The sequence below is a fragment of the Melanerpes formicivorus genome, unplaced genomic scaffold (assembly GCF_026170545.1).
Source record: "Melanerpes formicivorus ecotype bairdi unplaced genomic scaffold, bMelFor1.0.p_v2 SCAF_12, whole genome shotgun sequence".
Lineage (NCBI taxonomy): Eukaryota > Metazoa > Chordata > Aves > Piciformes > Picidae > Melanerpes > Melanerpes formicivorus.
Window position 1 is genome coordinate 11,027,868 of NW_027142364.1, and position 15,278 is coordinate 11,043,145.

Here is a 15,278-nt window from a genome sequence, read left to right on the forward strand (position 1 = left end):
TCTGTCCATAGTATGTAGTAGAATTTGTTCCATTCTTGTGTCCTTGTATTTTGATCTTGAAAGAACGGTCCCAATATGTGTTGTCATAGGAAACCTGTTTCACACCTTCTTCCTTTCCTTTTTTTTTTTCATGAAGAAGAAATTGTGTATTTTTTTCCCTGCACTTAAAATGAAATACCACTTGTTCACATCTGCTTCTGATGTTAGTAAATGGATCTGAGAACAGCCTTTTCCATTAATTGTTACCAACACTTTTTCTAGGAACCCCACTTCCATGGGCCCCTTTGCCTTTCTTCTCATAACCATGTTTGTTGTCTTCTACATGTTCTCCATATTTCTTTCCCCTGGATTTGATATATCAGAGCTATTTTAGTACTCTATGGGTTGTTATGTCCCATTTCTTTCTGTTGACATCTCTCCCTTTCTTTGTTAGGTTTTTATCGCACAAAATCCTTGGTAAGTTTTCAACACCCATTTTTTTAACCCCCTGTCTGTTCAAATCACATGTGAAGAGCTTTACTAATTGACCTATTGATGTGTTTGTGGAATGTAAAATGATACGTGGGGATGCGTGGGGTTTATAGAGCTTCAGAGATATTTACACAGCCACACTCTGCAAAGCAGTTGCTTGCTAGCAGACCTAGTTTTAGAGTTGAAACAGAAATACGTAGTGTTTGGGTTACCCTACATAAATAGAGGCTTCAGTATTGTCTTCAAATCTGAAAGGGGAAAATATTTTCTTAAATTTCAGGATTAATAGGTGGCAAGAAAGAGGACTTGAGTCCACAGATGTGGTTGTGGTATAGGATAGCACAGGAAAATAAGAGCACTGATGGTGCAGATGTTTGAAGTAAGATTGTGATAAAGCATTCCTTACTTCTGTCTCTTGCCTGAGTTCATCTTTTCCTTGCTGCTTGATTAAAAATGTCAGTGGAAGGTATTATCTCTGTTTCTGCAACACTACTGAAATCACTCTTTTGTTCTTGCATTTTAATTACATTTCTGCACATTGGTTTTTTTCTGTTTCTTCTCATTAGCCCTGAGATTGTGATATTACATGCCAAGTTGGTTAATGTTTTCATTCATGGTACTGTACTCATTGTGTGTTTCTGTCTCATAATTTACAGCCCTTTCATATTTCAGTTGCTTGAAAATTGGTTCTTTTGCTTGAGATGAAAATTCTCTTGTCTATTCAGCTTCACCTCAGTACAAAAACAGCAGTGCTCTGTAGCTTAGGCCAGAATTATGTGCTCAGCTTTCTGCCAGCAGCTTCCTATGGTAAACCTGCTGCTTCCCAGCTTGCTCAGTCTTGGTGGTACTATAAAATGCTGAGATCAAGTTAAATAGTCTCTATTTCATGTTCCTCCTTGGATCTCATACTTGGTAATTGTCTGGATTACTGACTCACACAAGTGTTTTCCTAGAGCCTGTAGAAAGTTTGATAATCACTCTGTTGCCCCCCCACTCCTGGGCTAGGGGTCACTTGCTGCTGAGAGCAGGCGCTCATACAATATTAGAACCAGAGAATGGAGTGGGATGCCACTTAAACCATTACTTCAATCTGCACGCATCTATGCTTAGTTCTGTTCCTTTTTGAGTCTTCCTTGGGTGCTCTGGGAACCAGGGTGACCTTTCCAGCATTATTCTCCTCTTGCATCTGCCTCATGGCATCTGCCACCTGGTAGAAGTAAACTGCCTAAGAAAAGTACCTTACATGGATTTTTAGTTTTTTGGTTGGCAAGAAGGAAAACAGTTCTTCTGCAGCCTTCTTGTCCCTCAAATTGAGAAGCAGACTGGACAAGTGGTGTTCTTGAGTGACTGGCCAGATGAACATGGCTGTCTTTAAAAGTAATCTGTGTATCTAGTAGAGAAGAGAGTTGATAGTACCTCTCCTCTCAATGGGATGCAAAAAGGTAGGATCCTGCCCTGTAGTCTTAACCATAAAAAGACATTGAAACCTATTCTTCCTTTGAAGGAATAGCATGACTGAAAGGTCTTGGTAGTCCTGTGTTAGGGGTTTTTTGTATTAAAAGATTCTGGGTTCACTTAGGGATAGGGGTATATCAAGTTATATAAAAGGCTTCTTGCAATTTCTTTTGTGTAGATTTTTCTAGAGGCTTGCTAAAACTTCTCTAATGTTTTAGCATCTTGCTGAGAGTGATACCTGCTCATCTGGCAAAACAGCGGTTTGAAACTTGGATTAACTTCAAAACTAGATATTTGGACTTCTTCTCTCTTGCAACAGCCTGAATCACCAGCAGAACTTTAATAAACATGAAGTGGGATATTAAAGAAGTATTGAAAACAATTAATGGTGGTTACTCCTAGCTTTTTTTGGAAGTGTTTCATCTGTGAGCTGGGAACTAAGTATTCCAAATGTACTGCTTACAACCTTGACTAAAATTATAGTCAGAGCACAGTACTTGAGGCAAGCTGGTACTAAGTTCCACGGTGTGTCCCTGCTTTGCTTCCTTTTCCTCTCATTTCATTTAATTGCCCTGCTCAGTTTTAGGATGTATCAAGTTTCTTTGTTAGCGTCAAGTTACTTTAAAAATACAGAATCATAGAATAGTTTTGGTTGGAAAGGTACTTTAAAATCATCAAGTCCATCCACAGTCTTAACTCTACCAAGTCTAGTGCTAGACCATGTCCCTCAGCACCACATGTCTGCATCTTTTAAATGTCTCCAGGGATGGGGATTCAACCACCTCCCCGCGCAGTCTGTTCCAGTTGTTGAGAACCCTCTCAGTGAAAAAGTTTCTTCTAGTGTTCATCCTAAACCTCCCTTGGTGCAACTGGAGGCCATTTCCTCTCATCCTGTGTCTAAATATGATATGTCTGAATATATCTAAATCAGTACTATGGTTTTGATATCCCCTCTTTCCATTACTTACTGTAGTAGTCAGTAGAAATATCAAACTGGCTTTGTTCAGTGATGGCTTCACATGAGTGTAACAGGTGTAGGCTTGACAAATGTCTGCAGGTAGAGGAGCTGGGGATTTCGATGCCTTGATGGCAGCAGGTGAACACAGCAGTCAACACTTTCGATAATCAGTGAATGAAAGGAGTTGAAGTATTTGTTTAAAAACCCCCACTTAAAGCAGCTCTAGGATCAGAGAGTGCATCTTTAAGTGACATCACTTAGCTAGAAGTATAGTTTCAGGCACCAGTTTTAAAGACGGGCCTCACTTCCTTCTCAAGTCATAACATGTCCTGAGTAGACAGTGGTTAGGTAGTTGCTTTTGAGCCAGGCTGTCATTGTGAGGCATCAAATGAGTTGCTATTCTAATTAGGTGATGATTTTAATTTTTTTTTAAAGCTGATGGTATATGCTATGATCAGACTCCAAAACACACACTTAGTTTGTATGGAGGACCTGACTAGGAACATTTTTACATGAAAGCTCATACTTTGGGGGATGGTTTTGGGGTGGGTTTGTTTGGTTTTGTTTTTATAAAACCCTAAAGCTATGCTGCCCAGCAAAGTGATTCTGTACCTACATGTAAAGTCATCAGTCTATGGGAACTGTAGACCAATGAGTAGCAAAATTGAATTTCTCGTTCTTCAAGGTCCTATTTTCTCTTGATGGACCATCAGTTGTTCTGTTCCTGGACAGAGCTATACTCTCCCCCTTTCTATATAACATTCTGTAGTCATTGCTATGCCACATTGGAGTAGAGATCAGAGCTGTCCGATGGCTTAAGACAGTAGACACTCAACAGAGCAGCTCGAGCTCTTGCAGATCCAGTGATCAGTACCAAATACTTGAATGTTGCTGAAAACAAGCAATATTAAATTGTGGGACAGTGTCTCTCTGAGGGAGTGTTTTGGGTTTTTTGGATCCTGTCAGGTAGTTATGATACAGAACCTGAGAATTTTTCTTTAAATTGCTTTTCATTTTTAATGTCTCCTGTACAACATACATTTTTAATACTATTAAATGCAAATACCATGGTAAATAAATATTTTTTGTCAATGAAAAGCAAGTGTGTTGCTGCTTTCAAAGTAGGCTGGCTAATTTTTGAACAGAAAAGAACATCTAGTCCCAGTTACTCCACAAAATAATGTAAACAGTAAAAGAATGGATGTTGTTCTACCTTTTGCAATTAAAAAAAAACCCTCTTAATTCTTTAATGAATACCTGCAAAGGGATTATCACTAATATGACATGAGAATTTCAGTAGATGACTGCCTAAGTGCAAAGTAAAATTGAGTCTACTTGTCATAAATAATCTGTGATTAAAACCTGCTTTTGTTCTTGAATTCAGTTGCTATTACTGCTAAGCACTAATATGCAGTGCTTGAATTCAGTTGCTATTAGTGCTAAGCACTAACATGCAGTACTGTTGGACAGTTTTGATCTAGTCTGTCTTCCCCTTTCACACTTTCTGCCCTATTTTTCCTGTCATTCCTCTGAACTTCCTGGTGGCTTTCTATTTAAGATTAATAATGACTTCTTAATTAGAAGTAATGAATACTGTATTGCACTAAGCATTATGCAGGCAATATATTCAGGCATTGTCACATAGGTGACCTCTCTGTGAGAAATGCTTTTAATGTTATACACATGGGCTTCTGAAGTGCGCAAAAGTGGAGGTAAATTAGAAAATCTAGACACTGATTAAGAAAATTAGTGAGAATTAACATTTTTACATAGTAAAATAACTTTTAGCTAATAAATATCTGTGATCAGTCTAGATATGACTTATGATTAGAAATTGTGAAACATACTTAATTGATTTTCCATGTAGTTCTCTCTTCTAAGAGTGTTAAACAGCTCTTCCCATGTTACAGATGCTGGTTCTGCTACTGTTGCACAACCTACTGTCAAACTTGTTTTGTCTCTGTATGTTACACAACTTATGCAGGAAATAGCCTAATTGGGTGTAGGTAGTGATAATGCTAAAAATAAACTCAAGAGTTAAGAAAAAGCAGGTAGGTCTAAAAGGAAGGGTTTGTGGACTGTAGCATGAGCACACTCGATTGAAAAAAGAAAGACCTAAGGCAAAAAGTCTAAAACAGCAGACATTTTCAGTTGTGTAATTTTTGTTTCTGTTCAAAGCAGCTTTGGAAGTTGCTCAGCATTCTACCTTCAATTCAGTGAAGAACTTAAAATTCACTTTGTCTGACATGTGAGTAGTCCCATCAGTTAAGACTGAACCCTGCGTGACCCAGTTAACACCACATACACAGACCCAGCTGGATTTCTTGCCCTCTGCTGTAGGCCCTTACAGAAGATATTTTCCTTGAATTCCAACCTATGTAAAGAATTCAGATCACCATGTGCCATTGCTAGTAATTACCTGTGCAATAGAACAGCATTTTCTCATGATTCTTTGCAGTGCATTTGCTGTTACGCACTCTACTCTGTGCAAGCATGCAATTAGCATGGAGTTCAAAGGTTTTTTTGCTGTTGTTAAGGGATTTTGTAGAATTCAGACCATTCACTGAGTGGTACAAGCTTGGTTGGGACTAGCACATACAAATTAGTGGAAATAAAATTGGGAGGCTGATTACTTGTTCTGAGGAATCTGGGGAAAGCTGATTTGTTTACCTACATTTGTTTCATTAGTGTTTACTGATTTTATTTGTTTATTTAGCTCTCTGATTTCACAGATGCGAAAAGCAAACTGACCTGTTTTAAGAGCCTCTTTCTGCAAAGGAGACAGTGTTATTATAGAATTGTAAAAGAAAAGGATGTTTGTAAACAAGACTTAATTATGCCCCATTCTGCTGCTGGATTAGAGCACTATTGATGAGCTAAGAGGCATTCCCTGTAGGTAGATTAAAACTCCAGCAGTCTCTGTAGATGCTATGTTTGATAAATTAGCAGAGAGCTATAGTGTGAGCCAATAGAGGAAAATAAGAATTGAGATTATGGGATGAAGGTGTTAAAGTACAATGGGAAGCACTGTTCTTAATCCCCTGAAGACTGAAAGGAGCTTTTCCCTTAGTTTCTTATTCCTAACCTCCCACGTTATGTTAAAAGGAAAAAGCATGCAGTGTGTCTGTAGATGGAGTATTTCTCTGGTATTCACACTTGGAGTGGAGAATAGGAAGTGAAATCTTGTAGGACAGCATTCCAAAAGAGTATAGTTCACATAGAACTATACTAGGCAAAGAACACCATCAAATACATTCTTATCCTGATTGCTAACCTGATCAGTGCTACCAAGACAGTACCTAGGTTCTTATATGGTATTCAGTTCCCAAGGGAGCTGTACATGGAAGCAGGGAATTTCTAGAGGAATGGGCAATCATCAGATAGCATTTTAAAATCTTTCCATAAAAGTTGAATAGGCACAATAATCCAATTTGTCTGCTAGACTGGAAGCAACTAACAACATCTAAAGGAATTATGTATAAAACTTAGAATGTGTTTCTGCTAGCCTGGTGGTTTTCCATTATCTTCCATTTGGAGGCGTTCAGGTCTTACCCTCTGCCCTTTCTGGGAGTGGAGAGCCTCAGCTTGAATGGTAATAAGACCTGCTGTCTCTGTGCAGGTCCCTTGGAAATTGTCCCTTACAGAAGGCCTGCTCTTCTAGGGGACATTCTGTTATGGTGATACAGGTTACAGGAAGGTGAATGCTTCTGTGCGGTGGTGAAAAGACTTCTAGCCTGAGCACTTCAAATGGAGGATACACAGCTCTATTAAGTCCCCATTTAAAACAACATAGGAGAGCTATGTGTTTTCAAAACAAAACAACAAAACCAAAATCCTAAGCAAACAGGATTCTCTCCAAATGAGAAACAGTCAGTTTGCAGTTAAATAGTTATGTTCATTCTTTAAAACATTTAGTTACAAATACCCACTTTCCTTGGAACATAGATGCTAACAGAAGATGATGCTTTGAGAATGGCGTCTCAGTATGTGTGTATTAATCCAAATAATTGCTGAGAAGTCTCTAGAAATCCTATGATATCATCTGTAAAATCCTCTTTCCAATGTATTTGCCTTCGGAATGGGGCCCATTCCTCAAGGAAACTGCAGCCATAAATCTTTGTATCTAAATAAAATCCAACTGGTAGTTTATGCACAGTTGAGTAACAACATGTGTAGGTGTTACAGACAATGATCCAAACCAAGATTATTACACCATATATTACATTCATGGAGTCATATATGCAGAAATTAGAGGGGGGTAGTGGGATCAAATCCTTAATTTCTATGTACTTTTCCAGGTTTAGGACATGCTGGATTTGATCAAATGCTATTACACATAATTTTGCTATAGCTTGTTAAGCCTCTCACCAACCAGTTCAGTGTCTCTTAAACAATAACCCTTCAAATTAGCATAAGTATTTACAGTCAACATTTTAATTAATGGGGTTATGAGTACAGGCATTCAGTTCAAAATTTTATTATGCATATGGAAAGTATTATTAGATGAACACTTTTGTATCTGAACTTCTCAAAGAATCTACATAGACTTGTTTTTAATTTATTTTTCTGCAGGTTCTTTTTAAAGGCTAGAAACAGTCATAACTGAAACTGACACACTATTATTTTATGCTCAGACATTAACTCATGATTTTTACCAAGTTCAGCTTATCAAAAAGCTTTACTTTCAGTCTTCCATTTTGGTTTGTTTATTGACCTTCCATTGCCATGCCTGCTGAACAATTCACGTGTTGCAATTCATTTTTCCATGAATTATCCCTAGAAGACAGGAAGATTACACAATGTCTGTGCCTTTTACAGGCAGGAGCTCAGGGGACAGAGTGCAAGCATTGTTCAGAGCAGTTCCCATCCTGGCTTTCCTAGGTCAGAGACCTATATTTGACTGTTGAAGTTGCTCAGCAAAAGCTGTTTAGAGTCAGCAAATAAGGAACAGGATTTGCATGAATTAAGGTTTTCTGAGTGTAGTGCTTGGTGACAGGGATTGTGCACTAGGGGACAGTCTGTTTTCCAGGTATTAGGCTAGAATTGTGGATAGCTTCAAAACAAAATCTACAAAGCTTGTCTTTCTCTGGAGTTTTGTTTCAAATGTATTTTCTGCATCATCTGTCTCAGTACAGGTGACAGTATGTACATCTATTAGAAGAAAAAGAAGCAATATACACTGTAAACTGCTCCAATTAAAGAGGGAAGAAGAAAGGGATTAAGTCTGATTAGGTGATGTTTAGTTATGTAGTTCTTCTGAGTTAGCTTGTTCCTTGAATAGTTTATTTAAAGCATATTTGTTGTAGGAAAGAATTTATTTTCTTTCAAGAAAGCTTAGCTCCATTGGGAACCCATAGCTAAATCCCATTTAGTGCAGATCTTGGACAGATCATTTTGATTAGAGTACAATGGAGGGCCTTAATTTTCTTCTACTGTTGCTATAGTCCAGAGCACACTGGTTGAAAGATTGTTTTCTGGAGGAAGTGCCCCTTACTTTAAAACATAACCATTATAAGTATAGATATCAATGATAAATTTCTTCTCCTCACTGTGGGCAATTTCAGGTGCTGTTGTTGGTCAAAAGCCTACTGAAAAGTACCTAATGACCTCTGTGCTCTGTTTACAAGTTCTGAGGGTCCTGGCATCTTTTACTGCCTTTCACCTCTGTGGTCTGGGGCTAGTGGGTGATGACTATGAAACCTGGCTTTTGAGAAGCCCAACAGTCTGGTGCTGCCCTGTTACTCTATTTTGAAGACTTCTAGAGAATGGATGCTTCAGTTGCTCTATTTAAGAGTGTGGCTCTGAACTTGAACTGGATTGCCCACTCTGAGCTTATTTTCCCCTCAGGGTACATATCAGGACTAGTTTAACTCAGGGTAAGTCTGGAAAGAAAAGCCTAAGTCAGGCTTTGCCAATCCAGAGGTCATCTTTCACCAGCATAACTCATTTTCCAGATGCAGTCTTACTGACCAGAGTAACCATTTGTCTCTCAGTGCTTTTCTGTTGCTAATTGTCTTTATTTCAGAAGCTGCTAGGTCCATGTAATTTGTGTGGGGTTTGTTTGTTTTTTTTGCTTTCTTATTTTTGCTGGGCTTTGTTCTTTTCATGCTTACAGTAGTACTCAAGTATTCCAGTCTGAACACATTTTCATGCAGTTCAATCAGTTATAGACTGTAATGCCATGTTTCTCTATAAAGGCCCATTGTCACCCTTGAGTTCAAATCCCAGTCTTTCTCTGGGGACTGCAGGATGACAGGTACCTACAGAGTATCAGCAGATCTTCAAGCATGAATTGGGTTCTATGAACAAGGAGATGTGCTTTCTCTCGTGCTGCTGGCCAGATCATTCCTCCCAAATAGGCACTCAGAAGTGAGGTTTGCTCAGTGTTCAGCCTCATGCTTTTGCTGAGAGAGATATAGTTGGAGCAAATCCAGATAGTGCCTTTCATTTCCTTCTGCATCAGAAAAGCTGGAGAGAAAGGAAACAATACCTCTCAAAGTGCACACCTCTTAGTAGAATAGACCATCTGAGCACTTGCTTCTGAGCACATTTTGTAGTCTTATGGGATCCTGCTCCTTGCTGAGACCATGCACATTCCAAGGGCAATTTTACCTGCTATGGTTGGGGGAGGAGAATTGGGTTCCTTCATCCACTTTAAATCAATCCTTAAAAGTTGTTCCTCATGTACTTGCCGAAGCTGTATTCATTTCTTCTGGGGTTGACAATCTCTTCCCTTTCTGTCCTTTCCTCTGGAGAGGAGGAAAGTTGTGCTCTTTTGATGGAGAGAGTGCTCTGTGTGTTAACATTCTGGTTTTATGTTAAGATAAAAGTACATTGATTATTCTAATTTGGGACCTCAGGAACATTTTAACTGACATTAATTTTTAGTGTGTTGTCAAATTGAGCCCTATATTAAGACAGCTTGTGCTGTTAAGTTACGTGTTCTACCATGTAGCAAGGCACTACCTGTGGAAACTGGCTGGCTTTGCTGGAAGCCCTTTGTCTTTCATGGCACACATTACTGTTCTTCCATACCATTTTATAACTTCAATATCTTTACATTCAAACAGCCTTGCCTTTCTCATCTTGCTTTTTTATTCGTTTTTTACTGCATGCTGCCTCATTTTCTGGCATTGCCTGTTACTGTTGGCTTTCCCATTAAGTAGCCTGGCATGGAGAGAGATTGGAGAAAGAAGTTATCCTTTGTTATTTTTTTCTCTAAATCCCCATAGTTAGCTCAGAAACCTCATTTGGTTGTGTAGCAGGAACAGGCATTTCTTCTTGACATGTTTTAAATCATCTGAGCAGTGCTGATTTTCTGTCAAGGAGATCATGAGGGTTTTTCTCTCCTAACTCTTGAGTGTTAGAGAAGCCTGAATCTCTCTGACCTTGTAAGAGGTTTCATCTTGTGAGATTTCTTTTCATAATAGAATTTTTTACTTCTTTTCTGGCAGGACAGCAAAAGGGTAACAGTGATAGGATAGGAACAAATATGTATTTCCCTTTCATTTCTCACTCTTTCACAAAGTGAAGTGTCATGGTGTTATTTTCCTCTTACCATCTCCATATAAATGCTTCATCAGTGGTACATTTTAAACACTGTGTATGAGCCAAAGGCAGCCTAGAGGAGTACAGTTTGAGCAGGAACCTTTCACAGAGCTTTTATGTTGGTGAAGTGAGCTTGGTTTGAGATTGTAATACTAGGAGATGCTCCCAGTAATTAATGGGAAGAAACACAACCTAAATAACTCAGAAGAGGTTTTATTTAGTTTGGTTTTCTGTTATGTGACCTGTGCTATGTGATGTTTTTCCCATTGTGTTACAGTTATGATGTGTGCACCCTTTAATGTTTTTGTATGTGTGAAATCTCAAAATGAGCAATTTTTCTCTTCCTAACAGGACATGGAGCAGATGTGAAATGTGTGGATTGGCATCCCACAAAGGGATTAGTTGTGTCAGGGAGTAAAGATAGCCAACAGCCGATCAAGTTCTGGGATCCAAAGACGGGCCAGAGCCTTGCCACACTGTAAGTTCTTACAGATACTGACTTGCTGGAGTATAAGCTAACTTCATAAAACACTTAATTTTCTTAGATACTTTATTAGCTTTTTGCCTCACAGCCTTTCAGTCATACACAGTTGCTTCAAATATAAAGTTAGTGCTTTAGCTGTGCCAGGAAGTCTACAAGTTAGATGAAGTCAAGTCTGTATTTGTGAGTAATTGTGATTTTGGTATTCCTTTTTTAAGGTTACTATGTCCTCCATAGACCTCCTAGTCACACAGTTCTCATTTGGAAAACAGAATTATTATATGGAAAAGAAAATGAGGTGTTTTGTCTGGTGGATGAAAAATCTCTTATGCTGCAGTAGAAATGTATATACTAACTAAATACTGTCTCAGTGAGTGCTACCAGTTGCTCTGAAGTACAAAAGAACAGGATGAAGGTGTAGGGCCCTTGTACAGAAAGCCACAGTGTCCTGGTTTAGGTCCTGAGCTATTTTGTTATTGACCTGAGTATTTGGGACTGGTATATTAGCACTTTTTTAATGTCTGAGAAATAAGTATTTGGACAAATAGTCTGTCTTTCTCTGCTTGCAGACATGCTCATAAAAACACAGTGATGGAGGTGAAACTGAATCTGAATGGCAACTGGCTACTAACAGCTTCTCGTGACCATCTCTGTAAGCTCTTTGACATACGTAATCTGAAAGAAGAACTTCAGGTCTTCAGGGGTCATAAGAAAGAGGCCACAGGTCAGAATTTGGTATATTAGGTGGATTTTTATGAATAAGTTTGGATTAAAAATTAATAGTTTTGAGATTCTGATTTCCATTAATTAGAAATTCTAGCATTATACATTCTGATTGTGGCTTACTTTGTATTTCAGCTGTGGCCTGGCATCCTGTTCATGAAGGGCTGTTTGCCAGTGGAGGATCTGATGGCTCTTTGTTGTTCTGGCATGTTGGGTATGTGGCATTTTCATCAGCATGTTGAAAAGATGTTGGCCAGATGTGCAAGCAATTATACTAAACATCAAATATCCTTTCCTCCTTTGCACCAGTATTTAACATGCATGGTTAGGGCATAGTTTTTCTATATACCTCTGTTTCTAAAAACACCGTTAAAGATCCCTACATTACTGAATTCCCAATTAAGAACAAGTGGGAACAAGCAGTTCAGCCAGCAGAAAAATAACTGATGCTTAAGTCTAGCAAAATATGGGATAGAGGAGCAACTAAATAGCAGAAGTTTTGCTTCTGTAGTGGCTACTCACCTGCGTGATGACTGATTTTTATTTTATGATTTCTTTTTGATGCATCAGGGTTGAGAAGGAGGTTGGTGGAATGGAAATGGCCCATGAGGGAATGATCTGGAGTCTGGCGTGGCACCCCCTTGGTCACATTCTCTGTTCAGGCTCAAACGATCACACCAGGTATTTTCAAATATTTAATGGAAAGGTCCAAGGAAGTATATATACATTGTAACACTAAAGGTGCATGGCATCAGTGAGCAAAGAGTAGGCTGGGATGCTTCTGATGGACACCCAGTGGTCAAAGCAGGCAAGCAAAACTTATCTAAATAGGAAGGCACTGACACTTTACATTAAAAGGTAGAGTCCAACCTCTTGTCCTTCATCTAATGAAGCCTTAAAATACACTTAAGATTTTGGGGTTGTGGGAGCTTTGAAATCTTCTGAAGAAATTGGGTGAGGGGCAAGTAGTTTCTTGCTGAAGAAATGTTTTTCTCCACTGCACTTTTTCCTGCAGATTATCTACTGGCCATGTCTCGTCTTTTCATAGAGCAAACATGTTTGGAGGCATAGAGTTTGGGCTTATAGGTTGAACATGTTGTAAACATGCAGCATTTTATAAACTGAGTCAATTTTTGTGTGTGGATGTGTGTATTGACACATTTAGTTGTATAGGAAGACTGTATTCAAACTGAGCAAGAGGTGTCTGGAATGAACTAGAAATATACCTGCTTAGGATCTGATGTTGGTGTCTTGTACTTATGCCTCTTACATTTTGAAGTATTTCTTGAATTGTAACTATACAATTTATTATGATTTTTAAGGTATTGTTATTTTTTGTTTGAACTTCACACCTAATGTTCAGGTCTGGTGCTGAACTGGCTTGATTAAAAATTGAGTCCTTCTATAATCAAGGTAGCATGCTAAAAATTAAAGAACTAATCAGACTAAAAGTAGTTGCACTCTTGACCCTTTCCTGAGATCATGTAACTTTCTTTTCACAGTAAGTTTTGGACTAGAAATCGACCTGGAGATAAAATGCGAGATCGTTACAACTTGAATCTGCTGCCAGGGATGTCAGAGGATGGTGTGGAATATGGTAAGGCAACTTCCCTCAATGTGGAAGAAAGAGGGCTGGGGTCAGGAAAAAGCCTAGGTTGTTAGTTGACACTAGTGCAACTTCCGGAAAAGACAATGAAATGACATTATAGCACTGGGGGCTACCTAGACAGATAGGTTTTCATGAGGATGATTTTACTGTCCATGTTATCAGCAATCACCATTCCAACGGTGTGTTTTCTTTTGTTTCCACAGCTCCAGGAGGTAAGACCTGCTCTGTCAATCCCAGGAAGGTTTGGATCTCCCTCTGGCAGTGTTTTGTTTACTTTTCTTCCTGAAAACATCACATGACTTCAAGACTTTCCACGGTCCTACACTACAGCAGGAAAATCTTTCACATTGTTGAATTTGACTAAAATTTTAAAACCTTACCCACCTCTTAAGGTGGTACCTTGGTAATTTTAATTACCTTGGTAATTTTAGGCTGCTCAGGGCTGCCCAGTTCTCTGTGGCATGCCTCAGCAACCTTTTAATCTCTGAGGCTGCATCTGTTTCTTCATATATTTGATAATTGGCTCTTTTGTGTTCAGACCGTTAAACTAGATGCAGCACTTAAAGCCAGTTTAAATGTTCAAGTATATAGATTTGTTATGACAAAAATGAAAATGGGTGTGGCTTCTGAGCTTCTACCCAACCCATTCAGTAACTTTCCTGAAAGAAAAGAATTTCTGACTTTATGGATCAGAAACAAAGAATTAAGCTGAATTTATAATTAGTTTAATATCCTGTAATTCATGTCTGTCATTCACCAGTTGTGAAAATCATAAATCATGCTAGAACCCAAAGGGATGAAATAGTAAAGAAAAATGTTTCAAGTGTAAATATTCCTTGGTTTTTGCTAGATGATCTGGAACCCAACAGCCTAGCGGTTATTCCTGGCATGGGAATACCTGAGCAATTGAAAATAGCCATGGAGCAAGAGCAGATGGGTAAGTTGTAGCAATGGGGAAGCATTTGCCTGAGCCATCCAGATACTCTGTGACTTCTGTTTCCTTCCTTTTATATATTTTATTAGCACAGGTGCCTTTTTTTTTTCTTTCTGAAGGTCTGTATTTATTGTGTGTATTTCCCACATAGAGAAGAAAGTTGAAAACCTCTTGATCTCTTTCGCTATATAAGCTGTAAAGAGAGCAACAGGATTTCTTTGTAAACTTGCATTGCTCTGACTGTTTGTTTGTCTCCCTGGTGCTAAAGGGAAGGATGAGTCCAATGATATTGAAATGACAATCCCAGGACTGGATTGGGGAATGGAGGAAGTAATGCAAAAGGACCAAAAGAAAGTGCCACAGAAAAAAGTGCCCTATGCAAAACCAATACCAGCACAGTTTCAGCAGGTGAGTACCTGATACACAGTGAACAGGAGAACAAATGATTGCTTTCCCAGGGTCACAAGTGTGGGGCTGTTGAAATGTTCTGGATTTCCACTATCAGCTTGTTTAAATCAACACCCAGTGCAAAATAAATTACCACAGCAGTTAAATTACTAAAGCACAAAGTATTTTGTTATATCTTTTGTATTTTGTATCTGTGCCTGGAAAATAGGATTTTCTAAGATGTGGAAGTCTGTTCAGCATAGTTTTTAGCTTCCAATTATCCATACCACACAGTGTTGTAGCATCGTTTCCCAGTGTGCAGTTATTCCACAGAATTCATTTAGTGTTTGCTGTTCTTTGTAGGCATGGATGCAGAATAAAGTTCCTTTGCCTCCTCCCCCTGAGCCATTGAATGACAGAAAGGAAGATATTAAGCTGGAGGAGAAAAAGAAGACACAGGCAGAGATTGAACAGGAAATGGCAGCACTTCAGTACACAAATCCACAGCTCTTGGAGGTATGTAGGATAAGACAGGTATTAGCAAACTGGCTCTGATGTGTTTGGAACCCAACACTAAAAAACGTAGCTTGCTTTTGCAGTACTGTTCTCACCTATTTTTCAAAAAAAAGAAAATGTAATTGATCAGGATATTGGACTTAATGCATGATGCCATCAAACCTTCAGTGAGGCTCCCACATTTCACTTCAGAGAT

General features: G+C 38.7%; 1 protein-coding gene across 6 annotated transcripts in view; it reads left to right on the forward strand.

Moving 5' to 3' along the window:
- WDR33 (WD repeat domain 33) overlaps window positions 1-15,278 on the forward strand; it is a 65,029-nt gene that overhangs the window by 34,146 nt on the left and 15,605 nt on the right. The window contains exons 8-16 of one of the 6 annotated variants that reach the window (XM_068145296.1): window positions 10,784-10,910; window positions 11,483-11,637; window positions 11,772-11,850; window positions 12,207-12,317; window positions 13,139-13,233; window positions 13,449-13,457; window positions 14,096-14,182; window positions 14,448-14,587; window positions 14,930-15,082. In XM_068145296.1, the coding sequence (XP_068001397.1) occupies window positions 10,784-10,910; window positions 11,483-11,637; window positions 11,772-11,850; window positions 12,207-12,317; window positions 13,139-13,233; window positions 13,449-13,457; window positions 14,096-14,182; window positions 14,448-14,587; window positions 14,930-15,082 (956 nt within the window). Of the gene's footprint in view, window positions 1-433; window positions 457-2,104; window positions 3,949-5,065; window positions 5,166-10,783; window positions 10,911-11,482; window positions 11,638-11,771; window positions 11,851-12,206; window positions 12,318-13,138; window positions 13,234-13,448; window positions 14,020-14,095; window positions 14,183-14,447; window positions 14,588-14,929; window positions 15,083-15,278 lie in introns of those variants that run through there. The other 5 variants (XM_068145289.1, XM_068145290.1, XM_068145292.1 and 2 more) reach the window with 5 other exon arrangements.